We start from the raw sequence: 26610 nt of genomic DNA on the forward strand, positions 1-26610 counted from the left end.
GGAAACCATAATTCATATCTGAAGCTCAAGCAAGCCGCTTTCAAAACTAAAAGGTGAAGTAGAAGGAGAAAAACACCACTAAATTCCAAAAGTACCCCTCTCCGTATTTCAATTCTAGCCACTAGGGATGTCAACGGGCCGATTCGGGCTTTTCAGTTTTGGTGTGACTTTTATAAAAACCGAAACCAAACCATTAAGAAATGTTCGGTTTCGGTGCAGTTCGGGCTACCGATGCACCGTCGGGCTAGCCCAAACCAAACCAAACCGTATACCTCGTTGGATCCACAAACCGAACCCGAACCATTAAGAGTTCAGTCCGGTGTGGTCCGGGCTCGTTCGAGCTGGTTCGGGTTGGGTATTGACACCCCTACTAGCCACTAAACTTTTGGATTTGACCCCTGTCCTGCAGTGGCGGGAGCTGGAGCGTCCAGCCCAGCAAAACCACTTAAAAACAGGGGGTGGGGTGGTCATTTCACAAGTGGATCTCACCTGGGCCCCACATGTGAAATGACCACCCCAACCCCTGTTTTTAGGTGGTTTTGCTAGGCTGAACGCTCCAGCTCCCGCCACTGCAGGACAGGAGCCTTTTCGTAAACTTTCCTCCTGCCTCCTGACCCCACTTGTCTCTCTCTGCTATTTCTGGATTCTCAAGTCAACACCTTACTATTATATAAAGCCCCAATTTACCTTCATAAATCATAGAAGGCCAGAAAGATAAAGAGTAGAACAACCCAAGTTAATTTCTGTAGTTTCTTTCTTCAGTTTTCTTTGTTCTGGTCTGGAAACTCTGGACTCGAGATGGTAGACACAGAGGATGTTCCATCAGCCCCTTCTACTCCTGTAACCCCAGGGACACCTGGAGCTCCTCTCTTTGGTGGGTTCAGGTCAGAAAGAAGTGGTAATGGCAGAAAATCCTCCCTCCTTAATAGCTGCAAGTGCTTCAGTGTAGAAGAATGGGCACTGGAAGAAGGCAACTTGGGTCCAATGGCTTGTTCATTACCTCCTCCACCAGTCTCTCTTGCAAGAAAGGTACACATTCCTCAAATCAGATTCTTACTCATCTTTAACAGATCTATTATGTCAAAATGTCAGGACTGAAGACTGACCCCTCTCTTAACATTTCTTGAAAAGGTAGGAGCAGAGTTCATAGGCACCCTTATACTCATCTTTGCGGGGACAGCTACTGGGATTGTAAACCAAAAAACAAAAGGCTCGGAAACGCTTATCGGCCTTGCTGCCTCTACTGGCCTCGCTGTAATGATAGTTATACTATCAACTGGTCATATCTCAGGAGCCCATCTCAACCCAGCAGTCACCATTGCCTTTGCAGCTCTCAAACACTTCCCATGGAAACAGGTTAGAGCAGTTCTTGTACTTCTTGATTGATTCTAATCTGTCTAAAAACCTTCTAACAATGATCTCTACTTGACATAGGTACCTGTGTACATTGGAGCACAGGTGATGGCTTCAATCTGCGCTGCATTTGCACTGAAGGGGATCTTCCATCCTTTCATGAGTGGTGGAGTTACCGTTCCCTCAGGTAGTTATGGTCAGGCCTTTGCTTTGGAGTTCATCATCTCCTTCAATCTGATGTTCGTTGTCACTGCAGTAGCCACCGACACAAGAGCTGTAAGTGTACACCTTTTTTTTTTTTTGGTTTTTTTCTTTCTTAAATCAATAGAAAATTCATGTGTAAAGAGAACACATGAGCTATGTATTGCTGTCTCCCACCTCGTCTAAAGGTCCTTTTCCATATAGTTAGGGTCTTTCTGGTAATTCCAAATAATTCAAAACATTGGCATCTTTTAATGTTCTATGCAGGTTGGGGAGCTCGCAGGAATCGCGGTTGGAGCCACTGTCACGCTCAACATACTCATCGCAGGGTATAACGCAGTTTTCCTATTTTACCCTTGTAGCTTCATAGTTTGTTTCCTTTCTTTATCAAGCCTAGCAAATTGAAGCCCACAATAAAATCAAACCCTCACTCCTGCATCATACAATTTGGCCTACATTTAAAAACCCCCAAACTTACAAAAAGACCAACTGATAAATGGAAGAAAGTTCTACCAAAAAAAAAAGATAAATGGAAGAAAGTTCTCTGTAGGGGTGAAATGATCTCCCCGCCCCTCAAGAGAGGCTGAAATATTCCTACCCTCATGATGCCAATGCATATGCTTTCATTGGTCCCTATGCGCACAGGGGCCACATTTTCCAATAGAAAACATTGACTCCAAATACATAGATTCTAGTACGGGTTACCTTTCTAGTCACTATGCCTAATGAAGTATAACGCTTTACTATTTATCACATGACAATCCATGGGTTAATCCAAGGGCAAGCATTTTATTGGCATCAATTTTAGCTTAAAATGAGTAGAAGTAGCTAAAATTATAAAAGATGTTATTTTGTATTTTATTTTCATCTTGATAGTATTTTGATAATTTTACTAAAACTTTGAAACATAATTTTAACAACTTTCTTTATTTATTTTGGATTATAATTTAGATATTGAAATATACATGCATTAATTCATGTATTGCTTTTTCATTTTATTTATTTTTTATTTTAGTAAAATAACTCATATTCTATCAAATGGCAAATAATAAAGTGTTATACTTTGTGATACTCGGGGTACATTCTAGGGGTCCAATATATTAATGTACCAAGTTTTTTTGAAGAAATATTAATGGACCAAGTTGGATGTATAGTTCAAGTACATGCTAGGATGGTGGGCGGCTAATAATCCAAAAAAGGAGCCACAAAGTATTAATGTTGATCATCCAGTTGAAGAGATGTCAGAAGGACCCACCAATCAGACATTTTTGATAATGAAAGCACATGAACGGAACCCACCATGTGCACAAGGTCCTGGGACCTATCACATCATTTCTTACAATTTTGAAAGTTTAAATCCTATCCGTCCATTACAATAAAGTAGTAAAATCTTTTCCCTATTTCCTACCTATTATATATAAGAGCATTTGTCCCATAACAAAACTATCACCTTAATCATAAAGGAGAATCTCACAATATGATCTCACTGGGGAAATGGAAGCACAACTAGGACCCATTGCATCCCTTTTTTATTTATTTTTTCTTCATTTATTTCCAAAAGCATATTTCCTCATTGAATGACTCCCTCTGTATTGTTAATAATGGTATAGGGAGAGCAGTGGAGCATCCATGAATCCTGTGAGAACTCTGGGTCCAGCCATAGCTGCTAACAACTACAAGGCCATCTGGGTCTACCTCACTGCCCCTATCCTTGGTGCACTCAGTGGAGCTGGAGTTTATTCTGTCGTTAAACTCCCAGAAGCACACGATGCAGAGAAGCCGTCGGCAGTTCGTAGCCTGAGAAAGTGATAGAACTTCCCCACCAGAAATAAAGTAATTCAGCTTTCTAGGGAAAAATACATAGCACAAGTATCCCGAGGTGAGCTCATCAATATGATCATAAAGAAAGAAGATCAATGGGAGATGATGATGGTTCATGGATTCATGTCCACTTGCTTAAAAAAAATAATTAAAGATCCCAAGAAAAGGAAAAAGAAAGTGATGGGAAAGAAGCTTAGAAGTTGACTCTTGTCATGGTTCATTGGAGATATGAGTAAGTACTGTCCTCTAGTGAGAGTTAACTAGCATATATATGTAAATTGATCAGTAGGCCAATGTTGTGAAATGATAGAATAAAGAAGTGATAAGGTTTTCCCTTTGTTTTTTTACCCCAGTTTTTCTCTTTGTTTGTGAAAAAATTAAGAATCTTGGAGTCAGCACTAATTTAAACATGGTTTTTCAGTTTTTTTAATGCTCTGTTTCAGTCAAAGACAAAGACAAGTGTAACATGCATTTACCGTTAATTGCATGTGACTAGATAATAAATTGAGGGGCAAAGAGTTCTCTGTGGGTAGCGTGGCCCCTGCATGTGCATGGGCCAATAGAAGCGCGCAACAGCATCAACAGGATGATCATTATCACTTTTTATGAGGTGGGGTCGTCATATCAGTTCGTTTATGTCTGAGCATAGGGAGAACACTCTCTCACATAGAACTTTCTCCCTAAATTGAGATCTATTTTGTTTTATTTGTATCATTTTTGATAAAATGTTTTGTTCCAATCTTTTCATGAACAAAATTGTCTTCCCTTACATTGTGTGTGTTTTTAGCCTAGACATGGGCCAGCCCGAGCAACTAACCTCAGCTCCCAGCCTTTAGAAATTCTTTGGGTTTTGTAAAAATTCTAATCCATCTCCATACAGTGAATTAGAACACGATTGAATAAAAGAACGAGAAAACAGGGATTAGAAGTATCTTGCACCCACGTATGTTGGAGAAGAACGATGTAGAATAAACCATAATTCTTTTATTGTCATCCTTCGCAAATAAAACTTTGATTAGGATCTTCTCCAGTCTCCTTGCCTTACACACACCTCTCACATTCTTAGTGGGAAGAACAGAGAATGAGATCAAGTGACTACAGGGACCCTAACCATATATTTATAATAAATACAACCCTAATCCAATCGACCTTCACAATGAAAAAGACTAGTATACCCCCATTAACGTTAAACTGGTCACAAGTCGGGTTTTATGCCCATGGACCCACACCAATAGAATAAGGTATAATTAATTAAGCCCAATATAATATTAGAAAGATCTTACAATCTCCCACTTGGGCTACATTAATTATACACATCTCCCTACTGGCTTGACCTGTGAGTCACATTGCAAATTACCACTTTAAAACCTTGACTCAGTCAACAAATTGATTCATGTCGAATAATAACAGAGATACATCTCAATATACGGCATACAACTTTCTGTCAATCACAAACACAAGCCTACTTGCTAATCAGAATCGCAATGAAAAATTAACCATGACAACCAACCTCACAAACATAAGCCTACTTGCTAACCAGAATCGCATGGGAAATTAACATATGTCATGGGCATGCTGATGCATGTAGGGAGATCCGAGGATGTAGGCGTCCTGGATGTAAGCTGTAACTAGCATACTCCTTTTCTTCGTCAACAAGACGATTGGGTCACCATCTTCCATGGGAAAGGTCATCACCTTCAATGCATATGCGAGAGAGAAGTTTGTTATATTTAAGCCCCACGGCCAAGCAGAAGTGACGAAGGGCTATGCTGCTCTAGGTAAAAATTATTTCGGATTCGAATAGTATTGTGTTCCTTTTTTCTTGTATATCCCTTCAACACCAATAAAATTCCCTTCCCAAATGCCTGCTTTGGGCTTGCCAATGGCTGACATATGGTTTTTTTTTTTTGGGAGGGTGGGGGGAAGGGGATGGAAAGAACATAACTATGCATTATCCATCCTTAAATTTCAGATCAGCATTTTTCAGCCTTATAGACATTGTGATGCATAGAAGTTCTCTCCAGAAGCTCCATATTGTAGCCAAGACTTTTCTCTCATTCCTTCCCTACGCAGACAGTAACCTTCACAATTCATATTGAGCCCAAAAGTTTGTTTGGTTGTAGCGTAGACATGGGATCACCAAGAAACAAGGTTCTATAACTCAGGTTCGACTAGGTTTCGACTAGCCAAAAAACGAGTTCATCTCAGTTTCGACCATATCTTAGTCGAAACTTGGAATTTTCTCCAGGCTTATTCGAACCTTGGTTTCAAGGTCCAGAAGTTGTTTTTTCACCATAATTCTTATTGTGTTGCCTATTTTTGACATTTTAAACTCAATCCATGCAATAGCTTCACATAGAGAACACTAAAAATATTACTTGTGGTTTTGATCCAAGTTTGATACTGTATATTGTTCTTGGACATGGTATCGAATAAGGTTTGACCGGAACATAACTCTTTCAATATAAATGAGATTTAAGTACTCTTGGATTTGTTAGAAAGATTTGTTTTGATAGCTTTCCAACAAATCCAAGATTGTTTAAATTTGATCTATATTGAAAGAATTATGTACCAATCAGACTTAATTTGGTGTGCGCGAATGCTATCAAAATCGCTCTAAATGAAGAAAAAAAATTTGGACATCAAAACAAATGAATATTTTACCGCACTTTTGGTTTTTAACAATGTTTTACCATATTATGATTTATAGAATTTTTAGATTTGAGAAAAACCCCAACATTAGAAAATTGAAAATTGCACCTACCATTGAAAATCCAGTTTTTGTTCTTGAATTGGGAGGTGACTTTTTTTCCTTTTGGAATTTGATGTTTTAACTATTTTTATTGGATTCAAATTTGAATTATTTGCCTATTTATGAATAATATCTTAAGTAAATGAAATACAAATACAAAAACATTTACGTATTTCATTTACTTAAATGAGTCTGTCTTGGTTTCTGGCAGTTTTTGTCATAAATACATGTCTGTCCTAGTTTCGAGCCAAGTTTCCCCTAGTTTCGATGGGTATGTGTGTCGAAATCACTAAAATATGGTCCAAACCAGTCCAAACCATCGAAACCCGATCGAATCCAGGGATTTTATAAAATCCCCCTTCAACTCATCTCGGACACCTGCGAAACCAAGTTAACTTGATGTTTTCAACATGTTTCGGTCAAGTTTTTCTTCCATGCGAAAAAGTGAATTGACTTGATCGGCAAAGCCACATCCGTCAAGAGCCAGCAAGACTTGTGTTTTCCCATCCAACAGCACCAACTTTCTGATAGTGAAGGCCCTGTTAATAATAGAGGCCAGGCCTAGAACATGATTCGCAAGGCATCATAGACACCATGTCTCTGGTTCACAAAACAACAGTATTCAATGCAGAAAAAGGGGTTCCGTGGCCACCACCAACCACCAGTACAATGTTACAAATTTTAGTATACATACACTATGATGAAACATACATAATGGAAATTACGAACAGGACAAAAAAAAAACTAATGCTCAGCTGAATGAACTAACGGTACACATTGAAACCGTGGTAACTGTTGGAATGCTTAGAGGGCATTCTTAAATTTGCAGAGAGAAAAGAACATCAGGTTCCTAAGTCAAAGGAATCCACCCAACAGAGATCTGCAAAATTCATAATCAGAAAATAGCATTGAGCTCTCCTTAGTTACTGATCCACCTGCGTTTCCGAGCTGGTCGCTCTGGTCTGACTTCTGTATTTTCAGCAGTCTTGGTCTGGGTTGCAGACAGTTGTTCACTTTCCATCTTGTTTGAAATGCCATCCTTTTCACTAGGCATTGGAAGGTTGAATTGCTCACTCCGCTTTTTTAGTTTTGCTACTGTGTCCAGATGGCAGTCACCTCCAATTTTTTCTGCCTCGGGTTGGTTGCCAGGTGTAAGACTAATTTCAGAATCCTTATCCTCCAAACCACCAGTATTTCTCTCATCCCCAAGGGAATACTGGTTATTGACAGTCTTAGCTGTCTTGGATGATTCATCTGGCTGTTCGCTGGCAAAGGAAGATGGGCCATTCATGTTAGCCTCTATAGACTTTAACAAAGCTGTCTGAGAACTGGTATTATGATCCCTTTCTTTCTGGCTTGGCCAATGCTCCAATTTGGACCGACATTTCCTCGAGGTTTGTTGCTCATCATCTGAGGGAGCATCTTCTCTATGTTTTCTTGAAGAGTGACGTTGTTGTGGAATTTCATCCTCATGACGAGTCTTTTTGGAAAACACATTGGAGGACCTTGACTTTGCAGGATCATTAGATTCAGAGGGACCTAATGTTAGCACATTACCACGTTCTTGCTCACTTCCTTTCATGGTCACCTGAACAAAAGCAAAATTTCATGATAAGAAAGCTTTCATCTGCAGTAAAGGGAAGCTTCTATTTCAAAATGGGAGGGAGCGTACATTTTTCCTTTCTAGTTACTCAAGATGGTGTTCACTTAGTCAGGAACAAGTAAATTTTTGTACCATTTGTGAGTAATTCATGTATGTACTGAATTACATGTATTTTTCAAATATTTGAAATATTCCACGTATCTTATAAGTTGGCCGTATTATTTGGGTTTTTCTGTATCTGTCCATATTTTTTGCGGATTCTTTGTCTTTATAAACGATCCCAAATCCGCCTTGCCCAATAATGGTGGAGAAGTTATTTGTGGCAGCTTTGAGCTCTGCATGACTGAATCTTTTTGGGCCTCCAGAGGCTAGGAGTTCAAGGCCCAGCGTCCATGCCATGTCTTGGTATTTGAGGTATTTCTTAAGAAAAGCCCAAACAGAGAGGAAAAGAACGATGAACTCCATAGAGAAGATGGTGGAGAGAATGGCAATGTTCCTAGTTGTGGTTTTAGAGTGATTAGGTGGTAGAGGAAGACTAATAAGAGTAGGGCAGATTGTGTTCACCTTGGTTGTCATACCCGTGAAGAAGTTGGATATATTTGTTTCTGAATTGGAGATTCGAAGAAACGTTGCGAGCCTCGACCATGTAGACCAGTAGCCATGCAAGAGGCGTTCATGGTGGACATAGTAGTGATATCCATTGAATTTGACTGAATAGGCAAGGCAACTTGGGTTGGCTAGACATCCATCCTCACAGGAAGTGAAATTGGGAGCATAAAGGTCCCCTTGGTTTGGGCCAGCAGTGAAGCTAACGAAATCCAGCCGGAGAAATTTGCTGTGATTTTGCGTTAGAGGAATTCTCCTTCCGCAGATTTGCTCTGAACAGGATGCTATTATATGAATGCTCCAACTGAAGATTACCGAAACAAAACATTAGATCTTGAGACAAAAGCAGTATCCCAGCACTGTCAGGCGAAAATTGATTGGGACCAAAAAGTCGAGTGTATTATTATTGCTGTTGCTTGTACTATAACTTGAACTAATACCTCAGAACCCAGCAATACGTTTTCTCCATTAGGACAGTAATAGTACTATAATCGAAGCTCAACTACTGATTATACAGCAGTTACAATAAATTATGAAAACCAAGATCGTGTCATGTGTAATCAGTTTTAGATTACTCAAACAAAATCTCTTTGATGCAGATCAAAATAGATTGTCTGCTGGTGGGGATTTTACTCCTCTCCATTTCCAGATCCATTATTTCTTGTTATTTCCCCCTCCAGAGTGCGACACGTGGCGGTCTTAAATCTAACGGCCCTAAATCATTCTCTTACTTTTGAGTAATGAACTAACTATGGTTACCCCAACCCATAGTTTAACCTGGGTCAAGTTTAACCAAACCAATGTTAGAGCCATGGTTAACTCAAACCGAATCTTCAACCCTAAGTTCTCATCGCCTCTCTCTCTCTCTTCTATTGCCCTCATTGGGAGGCGAAAGAAGCTGCCGCCGGAAGCCCAACCGAGGAGCTGCAACTTCGCCGGAAGCCCACCTCTTCTTGCCGCTCTCAACCAAATCTTCAACCCTAAGTTCTCACCGCCTCTCTCTCTCTTCTATTGCTCTCATTGAGAGACGAAAGAAGCTGCCGCCGGAAGCCCAACCGAGGAGCTGCAATACTCAGAGAAAAACTCAGAGCAACTCCAACTCCATCGTTCATGGCCATGGCCCATGTGGATCTAACGCATGCAATTTTCCTTTCTTTCCCAGTACCATCACAAAGACTTCCCACCAAGAAAACTAGAACCCAACTCATCTTTTCTTCCTCTTCTTCTTTATCTGTCAGTTCTGGTTCTCTTCTTTGTCTCTCTTCGTCTTCTTTCAGATCGTTTCAGTGAAAATACAGAGATGGGTTAGTTCCAGTAGTAGCTAAAGAGCCTTCTTATTCATCTGATTTAGAACAAATCTGAAACAAACCAAGCTGTATCAGAGACCTGATACACTGATCTCAGAAAAAAAAACAAAAAAAAAAAAAGAAAGCAACCCCCTTGAATCTGAAGATGAAAGAATATATTACACGAATTACAGAGTAAAAAGCTAAGTTCCAGTAACAGATTAGTTCCTGTTCCTTAGTATTTGTTTACTTTCAGATTTCATGGAAGAAAATAATTAAAAAAAAATCTTAAGAAGATGAAGGAACGAAATGGGTACTTTGATTTTGATCACTTGCAAGTTCAGTGTAAATCCATCGCGCCCTTCTCCTCTTCGCTCCCTTTTCCTCTTCTTCCACCAAGCAGCCGGACTGGATCCAACCTAAATAAACTAATTGGCCTCTACTCAAACTTCAATGGTTTGATTAGATTCAGTTCTGGGAATTTTCCATTATAGCTGCATCATTACAAAGTTCTTGATACCCCACTGTTATAAAGTTTAAAAGGCCTCATCGTGATATTTTTATGCAAGGATAACCCTCTATCGTCTATAAGCAATTATTTGCGAGCAAAACCTTTCCATATTCAGTTATTGGCAAAAAAACAGAGTTGAATGGAGAAACGGGATCAAAATCCCATTTAATCGTGAATAGGCTTGTCAAGTTCATTGACAAAGGCCATTAAGTGTGAGATTTTAATGTTTTCTTTCTTCTTCTTAAATAATAGCAGATGCTAGTCCAATGACATGAGACGATATACTCATGGTGAAGGTTGTGAAGCTGCAATGGTTGGCGGTGGGTGCCTAGGGCATGATTACAGTCCAACGCTGGAATGATGGAATCATAGGGTAATATTCAACCAAAAACAGGTAGAAGAAAGGCCCAGATCGAGTAGCTTGGTTCATAGAAGAGGCTCTATAGAGCTTGAAGAGGAGAAGAATGACTTTGAATAGTTTGAGACGGTGCCATAGAAGAGGAGAAGAAAGGCTTTGAAACGTCGGCCGAACTCTACGATCTCACTGGAATCGTTTTGAGCAGCAACGGCGAAGATGATGTTCATGGGAGAAGAGAGCAGCAACGGCGGTGTTCATTTGGGAAGAAGGGTTTGAACATAATGGAAGTAGAGGATGTGAATCCTGATATTAGGATTGGGCTTTTGGTTTGAGTTAACCATGGGTTTAATGTTGGTTTGGTTAAACTTGACCCAGGTTAGGCTCTGGGTTGGGATAACCATAGTTAGTTCATTACTCAAAAGTAAGAGAATGATTTAGGGCCGTTAGATTTAAGACTGCCACGTGTCGCACTCTGGAGGGGGAAATAACAAGAAATAATGGATCTGGAAATGGAGAGTAAGGGTTTAGATTGATGGAAGAGGAGAGAAAAAAGGAAAGAGAAATCATGGGGGAGAGAGAGAGAGAGGAGAGAGCACGCAACTCGTTTTTCGAAAATAAACAACTCTATTTCACAATTCCAAATCATGGTTGAGGTCTAGGCTCTTATCTTACATGTATTTATAAACAGAAAAAGGACAAAATAGAAGTCTAAATAACCTAAGCTTTCCTACTTGACCCAATCAATTAGATAATAAAAAAAATAACAACTTAAATAGATAAAGAACCCCTTCCATACGCAAACTCTTTAAAAAGAGTCCTAAGCTAACGCAAAACAAAACTCATCTCCTCCAAACTAAGTCCCAAAAATAGAATAAATTTTACGGGAAAGTTTTCCTTCACCACGCAGTAACGGTTCACCACCCCATCCTAGGGTTCAAAAAACCCCTATAGGGTTTAGTATGTTCCCCAAAATACCCTCCCGTGCGCATCTGAAGCCCTACGGTGAACGGATTTCCATTCACCGTGGCTTAAGGAAAACTTGGTCCTAAATTTTATCTAACAAAGTAACTCCTAACTAATAGCTAATGGGCCCCACTACTAAAACTAACTACCGTGTACCCCCTTTGGACATAAAATTTGGGCGTCATAATTGTGCCCATTACAAATAAAAACACTTAAAACAAAATCCCATACCCAATAGTATCAAAAAGGCCCAAAATAAAAGAACAAACCACATCTAGTGGTGGTAATCATGCTCATGCATCATTCTCCCCTAGTTTGAAAAAACACGAGGACGAGTTTTGAATTACAGGAGGATCTTCAACGCATGATCAGCCATCCTTCTTGAACCTATGAAATCATTGATCATACCATAATCCAATGGTACAAAATCTCTGTAGTAAGGAATCTATTGTTGAAGTTGCAATGCGAAAGCACAAATTCAACTTCAATGATAACTGGAGCCACTTTTTTCTTCCATTGTCAGAGACTCGCCTTCTTGCTCTTCCACCTATTGCTCAATAACTGAGATCAATTTATCGAATGAAGATCCCATATGATCGGATGTGATCAGCAATTAATTCTTAATTTCTTTATATTATCAGAGTTTTTTCGATATTCGCCTCAACCGTTCATAAGTTCTCTTGCACGAGTAAAAGTTGATGCCGGATAGCAAACAAGGGGGTAGAATCCTAGGTATTAATGGCATAGTTGTCAAAAAGTCTAGGCGACCCAAGACGTTGGCGGGGTCCTGGACACAAGGCGCCCGCGTAGGCGACCATAGTTGTCAAGGCGCCTGGACGCCTAGGCAACTCCTTGACAACCATTATTAATGGCCAGGTTTGGCTGTGATACCAAGTTGATGCAAATCAATTTGATGGTTTGCTGGTGGTGGATTTAGACTGATGGAAGAAGAGAGAAGAAAGGAAAGAGAATGCAACTTGCATTTCAAAAACAAACAAACTCTGTTCTATAATTCCAAAATGAGGTTGAGGTCTAGCCTCTTACATGTATTAATAAAACAGAAAAAAGAAAAAAAATATATAACTCTAACTAACCTACGCTTCCTACGTGACTGAAACAATTAAATAATAAATAAATAACAAATTAAATAGATAAAGAACCTTTTCCATACTTACTCTTTAGAAAGAGTCCTAAGCTAACTCAAAACTAACCTCATCTCCTCCAAACTAAGTCCCACAAATAGGATTTCATCAAAAAAAAAAAGTCCCACAAATAGGATAAACTTAAACTAACAAGATAAGTTCCTAACTAATAGCTAATGGGTCCCACTACTAATGCTAACTACCTAATAAAAACATTAATTTCGCGTACCCCTTTGTATCTAAAATTTGGGTCTGATAATTGAAGCCCATAACAAATAAAAAAATCTAAAACAAAAAGCCCAAAACTATATACTATCAAAACAGGCCCAAAATAAAATAAAACCACATCCAATGGTGATGATCATACTCCTGCATTACCTTTGCTATTAGGCTGAACTGAAACCAGCAGTTATGGCCTTCAATTCTTGGTTGGCACACCCCTCCCCCCCCCCCCCCCAAAAAAAAAAAAACCGACAGAGAAAAAGAGGAAACATTAGAATGTCTTGACCAAGTTTAAACTGCCACAACAGGTTTTAAGCCAATGCCATTTGTGAGTTAATGAAAACCAGTGGGTTAGATCCACATAGTTGCATTCTTTATCAGCTGGATAACTGAGGTAACAGCATGTAGTTAAACCATTATAAGATAGCAGCATGAAAATGTGAAATAGGCTTACTCAACTTGACCTTAGGGCCACTAATACTTGTTTTGCTCTGGGTGGAATTTCCTGTCCATAAGGGATATGGACTTCAAAGTTACCCCTATTAATCAAGATCAGAATTACAGTATGGATGCCACCTGGATGATGAACAACTTTTCTGGAGAATCAAGCCCTTAAAATTTTTCTGTTAGCAATCCTGCCCCTTTAATAGTTGTAGTTAAACACATTTCATCTCTTTGGTTAAGAACAATAATAAGGGGGACAAATTCCAATGCAAGAGACCTGTATGGTATACACCTATGTAGGTCACCCCTCTATCCTTTATGGTTGATTATTAAATAGAGCTTTCTATGGAATCAGGAAAACAAAAAAGCTGGGGCACTGTTTCAAATTAATTCTAAGGTTCATTATTTTCACTGCAAGGACTAACCTTTTTCCAAGTTCAAATCATTTTCTGCTCTATTTTGTTGAAGTCTTGTTTTCCTAATCTTCAAGATACTTTGCATATAAGAAAATGGATTGTACCTTTTCATTCCAGTGAGTAGTGCTATTTTCTTGTTTCCGCTTCACAGGTCCCAGGGTGTTCTGATCTCCTACTTCAGATTCTTTCCTTTTCCTCATATTCTCTTTATATCTTTCCTTGTGCATCCAATGTCTATCAGAAGCATTTACTGGGTGATCATTATGGCTGCTTGACCTTGCATGCCTTGAGCTTCTCTCCTCCTTATTGCTTTGATTATCACATCCATGGACAACTTCACGTCCCATATGCTGCAAAGGAGTTTCATCCTCCATTCTGTCTCTTTTCTTAGTTTGCTCACTGTCTCGCCTTTTATCTTTCAACTGGCGGTCCTTATCAGATCCTAGACCTTTACATTCATCCTTAGCCCCCAGGTTCACAGTCCAAAGTTTTTCTTCTAGACCTCGGCGACTCCTTGATGATCCCCTGGCTTCCTCGCTATCCCGCTTTGTTACGGAATCTTCATGGGATTGCTTGAGCCTCTGCCGATCATCTCTCTCCCTCTGTCGCCAGCTCTCATCTTTGTGCCTAGAAGCACGGTGATCATCAGATCGATCTCTTCCTCTTATTTGATCATCCCTCCTCCTTTGGTCCAGAACATCATCACTCTCCCGCTTTCTTTGTCTGGTCTCTTCCCTAGCTCTGTAGCCATGCAAGGCTTCTTCCTTCTCAGCCTGTTCTCTCCTCTGATGCTCTTCATCCTTCCTCCTCTTGGAATGAGGAACATCCATATTCTCAGGCCAACTTATCAAATTATCATCTCTTTCCCTGTGTCTTGGTCCCACATCTTTATCGAGATGACCCTTCCAATCACCATTGTCCAATCGCTTTCTGGAGTGAAGATGCTCATCTTTGTCATTCCTCTCACTCTCCCGTACCTTGCTTCTGTGTTTAGATCCTATTTCCTCAACACGCTCATGCCTCCTTGTCTCTTCATCTTTCCCCCATCTCCCATGTGTCTCCTCATCTCGTCTTTGCCAAGCTACAGCAGAATTATCCCTCTCCTTTGGCTTCTCAACACCCTCAGACTTTATATGTGAATAATGAGCTGACCTAAGATCCCAGTCTCTACGAGCATAAGAATTATATGGATCTTCCCTCCCTTTTGCAGCCATGCAGTTTTGGTCCTTCTCATGTCTGCCATCACGGCTATAATTATCTCTCCTTCGGAAACTATGTTCTTCATCATCGCGGTGCCTTTTCATGTCTCCCATGTGCCTAGACCGACCCTCTTGAACAACCTCTTCCTCACCACTCTCACGTTGCTTCTGGTACACTCTGCTGCTTCCTGAACTTGCTTTGCTGTTATCACTACTACGTGTGGCCCTTAAGTCGTCAGCATCACCAATATCTTGAACTACAGTCTGTTCAACACGGGAACTTAGATTTTGTTTCTTAACAGAAATTACCAGGTCCCCATCTTCGGCAGTATCACTTGAGATTACTGAATTGGCCACCATGTCCTCCCCTTTCACTTCAGTGCTTCCGTTTCCCATCACAAGATCATCGTGAACGCCATCTTTATGTCCCACATTTGGCTCCTTAGCAGCCATTTCTGTGGTAGAGGAAGACAGTGGAATCTGCTTGTGATCGATAATTGCCCCTGATTTCTCCTTCTGACTATCATGGAATCTGCTCACTTGTTCGCTTGGACTCAGTACCAAGTCATGTCCATGCTCAGCAGTTCCAGGGTGGTATCTATAATGTGCCGCATCTGGTGGCCACCTGAGGTTGAGAGAAAGTTCAAGTTGCCAGTAAGTTCATAAGAAACAATGTCCATGTGGATGTTCTAGATAATAACATAATGGTTTGGTGAATAAAGGTCATAAATCTAAATCATAAAAACTGCTCCCAAAAAAATTGGAATGGGGAAAAGGGTTTTGAACACCATTTCCAGTTTAGGGTGCATGGTGCCTCAATTGGTAATGTCAACTATATTCATGAATAAAATTGGGTTACATACATACTAAACCATTTTTATTTTCAAGGGGTTAAGGCTTTTTCCTCATCACCCCTCCTTCTTCCTTATTTAGTGTATGATTGTCGTGTGTATCAGAGGAGAACCAGTCAGCATCCCCTTAAGGTTGTATCTGGCTTTCCTCCACAATTCACCACGATGAATGGTGAAGCAGATTAAGTTCAAAAACAAGAAATTTCTATAGGTGGATGTTCAAATATTCTAATTTCTAAAGGATTCAAAAACATTAGTATCGGTATCGGGTTCTCATATCGGAAGGGTGATTTTAAGAGATATCTTATCAGATCAGACAAATGCAAAATATACTAAAGATACGCATGGAAATGGTCAAGAAACATACGGAAATGCTTAGGATACATGCAAAATACAATTTTGAAGCATAAACACTACAAATAACTACAACGAGACAAGTGCATTAAATTGATTATGTATAAAGGATGATGCTTCTTACATGTACTAATACCAAAAAAGATGTCAATTTAAGTTTCGGAAAGATTTAGGGTTTAGATGCACACATAATTGCAAAAAAAAAAGAGTTCAATGCGATCATTCAAGTTGTTTTTCCCTAATCTAGTCATCCATTGCAAAAAAACCAAAAAAAAATCAAAGTTTTGATATATAAATGTTCTTGCACAAATCTGGTTTCGAGCCTTGATTGTAGGCTGTTTAATCCTCAAATGATGATGATCAAATCAACACTATTAGAGTCGCTTTTGCCAGTAGAAGTAAGGAATCAAGTTTATTTTGCCAAAAAAAACGTTTTTATTAGAATGCCTTACAGGGGCTCTCAGTAAGAATTTTGCAATCATGGGTCATGTTCTGTAGTTTATAAGAGATGCATCGAGCGTATGACCCGATACAATTGCAACATTTTTTAAGGTATCATATTGGTACCTTAAGGATACAACATCTATCGGTTATACTGTAGGATACTTAAAACCTTACTCGTGAGGACACCGGCTCCCTGTGCAAATTCTCACATTTCAAGCTTCTGACTGCCTCATATTCATTTCCTAACTTTAAAGTAACAGTCAATTCACTTTATGGATATCGCTAACTAAGGTGTGCTTTATTAGATGTCAAGAATGGTCCTCCATCCCTCTCAATCAAGAAAAAAAAAAAGGGAGTGAAGTGAAAAACAATAGAAAGAAGATTAAGCAAACTCTCTGGACATCAAATTCAATTCCTAGCTTGCAGGAGCTTATGGTGGAAACTACAAACAAACATTTGATAGCTCAAAATATTTATTAAATCGACCAGTATCTAAACATAAATGAGAAGCATATAAATTCTCAAACACTTCTGCAGTACCTCTCTTCATGAGGTGTACCATGCATCTTGCCAGGGTATATATGAGACTGCCCTTTAGAATCAGAATGGTTTTGAATGGAGGCTTCTTGAGGTAAGGGTAAGATTCCATCTCCTTCATGTATGTTGTTGTGAACAGGACCCATAAATGGTGTTCTTCTACCCACAATCTCACTCTTATAGCCGTTAGAAGTTTGTGGAAAACGATCGTCAGAATAGTCTCTGTCAGTCTGCCCCATATCTTCAACTTCATGAGTCCCTCCATTGTGATGCTGTCCTTGGGAATCATTTTCCAGTCGCTCTAGTGTGCCATTATCAGTGATGAGATCATCATCATTGGAATCCTGTAAAACAATCTGTTTTCCAAGATAGCTTAGATAAGTGTAAATTCAAAAGCTCTACATAGATATGCAAGGAATTCTAGGATCAGCATATGAAAGGGGAAAGAGAAGTTCTATTACCTCAATAACTGCATCTGAATCACGGATTCGTGGTGGCCTAGTATCTATGGAAGGAAGACGCTCACCATAGCCACCTTCTACTTGTATTGCCCTCCCAGTTGGCTGGTTTTAAGAACAAACAATATGAATAAATCCATAGAACCAGGACTCGGTGTGTTTGTGTCTTCATATGTGTGTGTGTGTGTGTGTGTGAGAGAGAGAGAGAGAGAGAGATGGAAACTGTCATTGGGTCCATTATGGGAAATTGAGCAATACAGGAGAAAAGCAAGTTTAGAAAGAAGAAACAACAGAAGAAAAATGATCCACACAGTAGAATATTAAAAGGGAAGGGGAAAAAAATAAGAGCTAAGCTAACATTGAAAATTAGCAATGCTGTTTGACACATCTGCATTGAGATTTTGAAAATAAACAGCTTGGCCATACTATTGGTGGGCGCACATGTGCTGCTCCTTTTCCTTGGCCTATTAAGTCACTTTGTCCACCTTCTATCTTTCCCGGAAGTGCATTTTCAGCTGAAGCATCATGAATCACTGTAAGTTCTGGTGGCAGGTCAGGGTCGTAGTCCTGAAACATGACCAAGCTATTTCACTTCACCCTTGTTTCTGATAATAACTTATTTGCATTAAAAGTTCATGAAGAAAAAATCAGCTGAACACTTTCAGACTCAAGAAGGAGCTCACTAGTCACTACCTGCTCTGATCTCCCACTTTCATAGACACGGATTTTGCTTTGCATGGTTGCCTCCAGGCGGAGTTGTTCCTGTATGATCCAAAATTAATCCTCCCTAGTTGATGTGAAAATATCTCTTATAATATACAAGAAGAGTGTGATACTTGCCAATTGTCTGGAATAGCCCTTCCATTTCTCCTCATCCAACCCAAAGTTGAAAAAGTCAGCTGCATCAACACCAGGGTGTCTCCATGGTTTTTCCTCAAAACTATCAATGTCAATACCAAATACTGTCCTGAAAATGATTGAGGTGAGATTGTAAATTGTTTACACTAAACAGAAACTTGGGGGAATTTTAAGTTATAACATACTAGGGGAATAAAGCAACATAAATAACAGCATTCACAATTACTGTGCGTACACCTGTAAAGAAAAGGAGTCATAGAAATTGAATGTATAAGGGCTTCAGAGAAAGTGTCAATTGCATTTAAAAAGACCAAAGGCCAATCATTATACTAGCAGACAGTGCACCACCAAGATGCTTCCATAGAATAATTTCCAAGCACTAAGACTTGTTCAGAGTGACCAGGTCCCCCAAAAGGTTAAAGAAAAGGTGTGAAAAAAGAAACAGAGAAAAAGAACTAGCACAGTAGCACCTGGACTAGAAAATATCAAAAATCTTCTACCATTCATGCAACTATCTGATTATCAAATACTTGGTAAAAAAACATGGTTGCTATGGCGTCTAGGAGACCCAAGGGTCTGGACGCAAGGTGACACCTACAAGGCGACCAAGGCGTCACCTTGAAAACTACTAGAAAGCATTTCATAGCACCAAGGAACTTTTAAAGACACCTATATAGGATTTGAATGAGCTTTTTACTGCTGTGTTCTTCTCCCCAAGCATCCCTCCAACCCCCAAAAACCCAACTTAACTTGAGAACAAATTGAGACAAGAAAATTATGAAAGAGAACTCACGGTAATTTAGGGAAGTCGTCTTCCTATAGTGCCCATACAACCTCAGGAAAGGTTTTGACTTTATGGCTATATAGATATACATCTTACAGACATAGATAGAACAATAAGACTGATTCACAAGGATCAAACCTTGGCTCCATATAAGAATAACCTCATTATGGACAGTAGGTGATCACGAACAATTTTATGCCCATAACCAAATATTTTAATAAGGTGGTCTTCTTATAATCAATAACAGGATCTATTTTCCTGGAAGAACGGAAGAAGAGAGACAGAAAAACTGTACAAGCACAAAGTACTTAAGACAGTCTGTTGTGAAACCATCTCCCACATCACCAGTCACCGCAGAATATACAAGGATGACATGATTAGAGTAGCCAAGACCACCATCACTCTCAGGCATACAAATGCATTTCCAATCCACCAAATGATTTTCTAGAAGCCACCCAAGTCATTCCACAAAACTCTCTATCTCAAGGAACTTAAAGCAATCAGCCACTAGTACTGAGAAAATATTGGCAGATTCAAGAACACAATAGGAAAAAGAACTAGCTTCCCTCCTACAGACATATAACAGCCTCTCCAACCAGCCAGCCTCCTCCCAATGTCTTCATTTTTTATTAACAAAAAAAAAATCATCCAATTATAATAGACAATATGTAGAAGTATACCTTATAAAATAGTCAAAACCAATAATATCCATCAGTGACCTATAGAAGGGTCTTGTCTTTGCTAAAATGTCCTCCAACCTCGCTTTAGTGTTTAGTATATGGGTGAGAAATCCTTTTCTGGCACATACTCATCCTTGATGTAATTTGCATGGGCTGAGAAAATCTAAAGAGTTGACACTTTTTGCTCAAAGCATCTGCAACAATGTTCTCTTTCCCAGCCTTATACTTCACTACAAAGATAAACTCATAAAGATACGCAACCGACTTGGGGTGGTGATTGCTCATTGACTTCTTGGAATGAAGATGCTTAAGTGCCTCGTGGTTAGTGAAAAGAATAAACTCCTTGCCGATGAGATAATGCCTCAAATGCTTTAACACATGTAAAACAGCATAGAGCTCCAGTTCATGGAACTAAATCTCGGTTTCGCAGGTTTCCGAGAAGAGTTGGCCAGGTACTTGAAAAAATGCATGATTTTGACTGGTTTCGACTAGTTTAGACCGAGATGTTGATAATTTCGCAAGTTTCGACACTTATGCCCATCGAAACTTGGGGAAACCTGGCTCGAAACCAGTGCAGATACTTATGCATGCCAGAAACCAAGACGGGCACTTATTTATGCCTAATATCATTTAAGTAAATACATTTACTCAAAATATTATTCATAAGTAAGAAAGTACCCCCCTATTTGAATCCAATAAAAATAGTTAAAAATCAAACTCCTAAAGGATAAAAAGTCAACCTCCCAGTTCAAAAACAAAAACTGGATTTTCGATGGTAGGTGAAATTTTCAACTTTCTAATGAGGATCCACATCCTCTACTTCCAAAGATTGTACTTCCATCCTACTTCCATGAGTTCTTACTGTGCCACCTGGCCTGACATGCATCTAATGGTTGAGATTAAAAAAATTCAAAATTTTTTGAAAACCTCATGACATCCTTTTTGAACCACTTTAGACCCCAAAACAAACCCACCCACCGGTTCGACTCATCAACCCAAACCCATTTCACTCAAACTAAACCCAAACCTCTCATCTACCTAAGGGTTTCAGATCGTTTAGAAAATTCCCAAATCCAAAACCATCGCTCCCTTCTTCTCTACTTCCAATCTCTACTTCCAACAGAACTGTCGACGATACACCGGCTCAGAGGGCAGAGAGGTTCGATGGTCAGAGGGGTTCCCTGTAAGTGAGATGTTCAGAGGGGTTCGATGTTAGAGAGAGAGAGAGTAAATGGGGAGTAATACCTGAATCTGTTTTGTGATTCAATCTAAGCTGTTACGTCTCAAATTCCATGATCAATTGCTCCTAAAAAACCAAAATTAGTTTTTAATTGTCAACAATAGCGTATAACTCACCAAATGTTGAACCCCATGCTTATATGCAGAATTGCAGAAATGAGGGACATTAATGAGGAGATCCATTTATAAGTTGTTCTTGCACTTTCCTCCCTGATGCCAATAGAAAAGAAAAGAGATTTACACAGAAAACAGATCTGCCATTTTCCATTCCTGTTAAAACTTTAATCTACAAAATCCACTTTCTCAATGGAAATTTTCGGCACCAAAACTGGTTCTCTGTATATGAAAGCAGAGGAGGAAAGAAATAAAAAGAAAAGATGAAAAGGGGATCGTTAATCTTCTTGGAGGCACCTTAGATCTTATATACTGTCTCACTGCTCCATTTCTTCCACAACCCCCCATTTTCCTCTCCCTCTCTAATGGTTTCTGCAACTAAGAACCTTCAACCACAAACCCACAAACTTCACTTCAAAACCCATAAAAGCTTAATTTCTTCAAACCCTTTAACTATTTCGTTCCCACGATAGAAACCCAGAAGTTTTATTTTCAATCTAAGGGGTCTTCTTCTTTTTCTTCCAACTTTTAATGAGCTGGGTCCCCTCAATTCAACCTCAAAACTCTAAGTTTAAGCTTCTGGGTATACACCCAACATCTGAGCCGGTGTATCGTCGTCGGCAGTTCTGGTGGAAGTACAGAAGAAGAAGGGAAGGTCTGTTCGTTGGAGAGGTTGGGACGTTGGGTTCTCAGATGTGTTGATGGGTTTGGGTTGGGTGAGTTTGAACTGGTGGGTGGGTTTGTTTTGGGGTCTAAAGTGGTTCAAACAGGATGGCATGAGGGTTTCAAAAAATTTTGAATTTTTTTAATCTCAACCGTTAGATGTATGTCAAGCCAAGTGGCACATTGGGAGCTCATAGAAGTAGGATAGAAGTACAAGCATTGGAAGTAGAGGATGTGGACATTGCTAAAAACCAAAAGTTCGGTAAAATATTCATTTGTTTTGATGTCTAAAAAATTATTTCCATTCAAAGCCATCTTGACAGCATTCGTCCACACCAAATTAACTTTGACCAGAACATAATTCCTACAATATAAATCAGATTTAAGCAATCTTGGATTTGTTGGAAAGCTTTGTTACGCTATTTCAATGCAGCCTTAACTACAACTACATTACGCAAGCCCACCGAAACCTTACCTATAGAGACAAAGTACCAGTGACGGTAACTTTGACGGTTTATGGATTCAGTAAGCTAAACTCCATCAAACTCCTCAATCAATATCAACAAACAACATGCCATAACTAGCGAAGAAAACAACAGGGTGGTCTACGATCAGCAGCAAGCAAGAAGCCAGATGCGCTAACCGCCCATGCAACCAAACAACGGCTGATCGTAGACCACCGTTGCCTTGACTCTGTTAGGGGCGCATACATTTTTTTCCTGCGCGTGCTAACGCACAACGGCTCGAGCGAAGTTGCTTGTTTGGTTGTAGATCAGCTAGCCGTTGCTTCTTTGGTCGTAGATCAGCTAGGGCGCGGAAGCGACCACGACGCGCATATCATGTCATTGCTCGTCGCCCTGCTTCTATTTGTCTAGATGTGATGCTTCTTTGGTCGTAGATCAGCTAGGGCGCGGAAGCAACCACAACGTGCATATCGTTTCATTGCTCGTTGCCCTGCTTCTATTTGTCTAGATGTGATCCAAGCGGGTTCAAGTGCTTGAAGAGCTATCTACCGCAACAAATACAATTGCCTTGATAAGATATTCCACAAAGCTTTCCAACAAATCCAAGATTGCTTAAATTTGATTTATATTGAAGGAGTTATGTTTCGGTCAAAGTTGATTTGGTGTGCGTGAATGCTGTCAAAATGGCTCTGAATGGAAATAATTTTGTAGACATCAAAACAAATGAATATTTTACCGCACTTTTGGTGTTTAGCAATGTTTTACCATATTAAGATTTATCGAATTTATAGATTTGACAAAAAACCCAACATTAGAAAGTTGAAATTTTCACCTACCACCGAAAATCCAGTTTTTGTTCTTGAACTTGAGGGTTGGTTTTTTATCCTTTAGGAATCTGAATTTTTAACTATTTTTATTGAATTCAAATAGGAGGTATTTGCTTATTTATGAATAAAATATCTTAAGTAACTGAAATACAAAATTCATTTACTTAAATGCTATTTGACATAAATAAGTGTCTGTCTTGACAACTATGATTCTCAGTACACTGTGTACATTATCAAACTTGGGTCAAAAACCACAAGTACCATTTTTGCCTTCTTTTTTTTTTTTTTTTTTTTGTGAAAATAGCTCATGCATTGTGTTCAAAATGTCAAAAATAGGTTATATACAAAAATCAGACCCAAAAAACCATTTCTAGGCCGCGAAACCACTGTCTCGAATAGGCTAGGAAAAAGTACCAGGTTTCGACTTGGTTTCGGTAGGTTTTGACCATATCTCAGTTTCAGCCTGGTCGAAACCAGGTTGAAACCCGAGATCTTGAACCTTGCTCAAGATCATAGGTAGAATATCGCCTCTTGTCATCATTTAGCTTCTTACTATAAAAGGCAATAGACTGACCTTGCATGAGAACTCATTGTGTGAAGCGTCTGTGTAGCAAACAAAAACACCCGATCAAAGATTGGTAGTTGTAAAATGGGAACCTCAATCGGGCACACCCCACAACACAAGTCTTACATGGTTCGGCAATGTGCCTACATCCCCAAAACAATGCCCTTATTGGGCTTCATATATTGCTCAATACTTAATCACAATTTTAGTCACACCGACCCCTGATACAATGGTTCTTCACCCACAAGGAACCCTAAGGGCTACAACCTAACTTTACACAGCCACAATTGTGAAGGTGCTACAACACCCGCCATTAGGCAATCACAACTGCCAAGGAGCAACAAACCCTCTCTGTCCAACCCCCCCCCCCCCCAACTGGATACCCAAAAATAGATATAAAATGGGCTTATATGATTTGCCCCCATAGTTGTCAAGGCGACGCCTAGGCGTCCAGGCGCCTTGGACACCTTCCTCGCCTACTTGGTGTCGACTTGCTTTTTTTACCCTCTCGAACGCCTTGGGTCGCCTAGGCGCCGTGACAACTATGTTTGCCCCAATTACAAGTTCAATACTAAAGCAAATCCCTCCCAATACATACAAGTGCTAACTCAGGCAATTTCCCAAACACCTAACCTACAATCAAATACAATAGATGGGGATTTGTCATAAGGGTTACCTATGTCATTGAGTAACCTCTAGAGATGATGTACATTGGGCGTCTCCAATCACCGATGATATCCCTCTTCCTTCCAAATCCTTCTCTTCATACAAACCTTAGGTATGTTCTTCTTCTTCTCCAGAATTTCTTCTTTCAACCCAAAGACCTTTGATGGAGCTTAATGCACTTGAAGAATCCTTTCAATGGAGTAAGAGATTACCGGCGTGACCTGATCTTCAAAGGTCTTCTTGGAGGCTCTCCCTTCACTTTCCCCCCATTCCCTTGAAATATTTCTCTTTTTGTGCAAGAAAGAACTAACAATGAAGTCCAAAAGCTTCCTTAAATAGGCTCGCAATAACCCTAATCATGTGCGTGGTTCAACCACTTGGTTTAGACCGGTGCAAATCTGGTGGAATGACCTGTGTTCAGTCCGGAAGGCAAACTCCCTCTATATAACTCCAATTGGGCTGATTCTTTTCGCATCTAAAAGTAGACTAAAAAATCTACAACTTTCACATAAATAGCCTTCTTCAAATTTGGATCCCAAAACGGGGCTTGAACCTGACTAATGTGCTGAAACTGCTATCTTTAACTTGTGTGCCATGCTTGATGCTCATGCCATAACTTCCCACTCCATTATCGGATCGACCTCGTACAAATTTTGTTGGAAATATAAACATCTTAATTTCTTATGTTATGAGTTCCTCCAAATTCCAACTCAAGGACAGCTCAAAAAATCGGCGAAATTACTGCTACAACATTAACATGCAGTTTTCAGCATATAACAGCATCCTTCACCTTAGGCAACTCATGAACACTAGGACATGAATCTGCCTCCTCATCATGCCAAATACATTTCGCCACTTCCAAGTTCCAACCCATGATGATGATGCAAATTGTATCAGCTCTACTGCCAACTGCAAGCCAACTACAAATTATGTCGATGCCTTGCCAATTGTACTAGCTCAACTCACAGCAATCAACCAACTTTGTGGCTATGCCAACTGTGCCATCTGAACCATCTCATCTGACATTGACAACTATACGTGATGCCTTTGATGATTGTACTATCTCACTACATTGCCACTGCCATATTGCATGTTGCCTATGCATGACTAATCTGTCAACCTGGCTTAACCATGTAAGACCATCTCTTCTCAGTTTCACATGACACATCATCCATGTGCATGTTAGCATCTCTGCCTACCTCAGCCATGTTGGCGTACTACCACTCACCGTGTCAGTCCATACACTCAATTCTCTGCTCTTCCACACATGTTATCTGCCAATGACCTTCTACAGCAACACTAGAACCACTGTATGGGTGACTTGACCAATTGACCGTGTTGACAACAATGGCAACATCAATATGCCACAGCTAGTGTTTAAAGTATCGGTCCATATCGTATCGTATATCGGTCGGTGTGGATATGATACATACCGATACGTCTCTATTTTTTAATAAATAAAATGTCTCGACTGTATCGATATGTATCAGTCTATCGATACGATACGATACGGTCAATACGTATCGATACAGCCGAGAATTTTTTTTTCATTTTTTTTATTATTTTTTAACGTATCGGTACGTCTTGACACACTTAAGCAGCACATGGGTTTTTTTCATTTTTTCCACCAGAACACGATAAGAGAGCTTCCAGGCGGAAAAAAGTCCTGTCCAGCCAAGGGAAAAACCCAAAAATCAAGGTTCAAACCCATTTTTTCGACCTGATTTTTTAGGACTTCAATTCCTTGGTCAAAAACGATTCTAAAGGAGGTGGAATCACAGCCTTTGCTGCATCCAACAACCCGTATTCGAAATCAAAAGGTGTTCTTGAAGGGAAAGGTAGGTTTTTTGAAAAAAACTTGATTTTTTTGTTCAAATCTTTGATTTTAGGTCTTTTTTTCGCTATGATTCAAAGAGAATAGGTTAAACTAAGTTAGTGATGCATTCTTTGTATACATTTGCAAAGATTTGATCATTTTCATGCGTTTTTGCACCGATCGATACATATCTCCGATACGATACGATACATCTCTTAAAATCGCCCGACCGATACGATACCCGATACCGATATTTTAAACCTTGGACACAGCTCCAACATCTCCCTCCTCTAGAATTGTTAGCAACACACACAAATGCAATCACCATATCTGCACTCGACTGCCTCAACATACAAACAGAGAACATTCTACTTCACATTTGGGCTCTTACATATGTCACCCTCTCCCCCTTT

General features: G+C 39.7%; 2 protein-coding genes across 2 annotated transcripts in view; one reads left to right on the forward strand and one right to left on the reverse strand.

The window, feature by feature from the left end:
• Positions 1-632: 632 nt before the first annotated feature.
• Positions 633-3405, forward strand: LOC122646828 (aquaporin NIP6-1). The gene is made up of 5 exons (XM_043840436.1): positions 633-1029; positions 1132-1356; positions 1435-1629; positions 1822-1883; positions 3165-3405. Exons 1-5 carry the CDS (start codon positions 799-801, stop codon positions 3361-3363), a joined length of 912 nt encoding a protein of 303 aa, XP_043696371.1. The 5' UTR covers positions 633-798; the 3' UTR covers positions 3364-3405.
• A 3323-nt stretch (positions 3406-6728) lies between these two features.
• LOC122645853 (FIP1[V]-like protein) overlaps positions 6729-26610 on the reverse strand; it is a 41019-nt gene continuing 21137 nt past the window's right edge. Inside the window, exons 3-9 of the mRNA XM_043839246.1 lie at positions 18362-18488; positions 18215-18283; positions 17948-18088; positions 17525-17626; positions 17067-17419; positions 13783-15502; positions 6729-7715 (exon numbers count right to left, since the gene is read on the reverse strand). Of these exons, the coding sequence (XP_043695181.1) occupies positions 7047-7715; positions 13783-15502; positions 17067-17419; positions 17525-17626; positions 17948-18088; positions 18215-18283; positions 18362-18488 (3181 nt within the window). The 3' untranslated portion in view covers positions 6729-7046. The remainder of the gene's footprint in view (positions 7716-13782; positions 15503-17066; positions 17420-17524; positions 17627-17947; positions 18089-18214; positions 18284-18361; positions 18489-26610) is intronic.

Source organism: Telopea speciosissima, chromosome 11 (assembly GCF_018873765.1).
Source record: "Telopea speciosissima isolate NSW1024214 ecotype Mountain lineage chromosome 11, Tspe_v1, whole genome shotgun sequence".
NCBI classification, from domain to species: domain Eukaryota; kingdom Viridiplantae; phylum Streptophyta; class Magnoliopsida; order Proteales; family Proteaceae; genus Telopea; species Telopea speciosissima.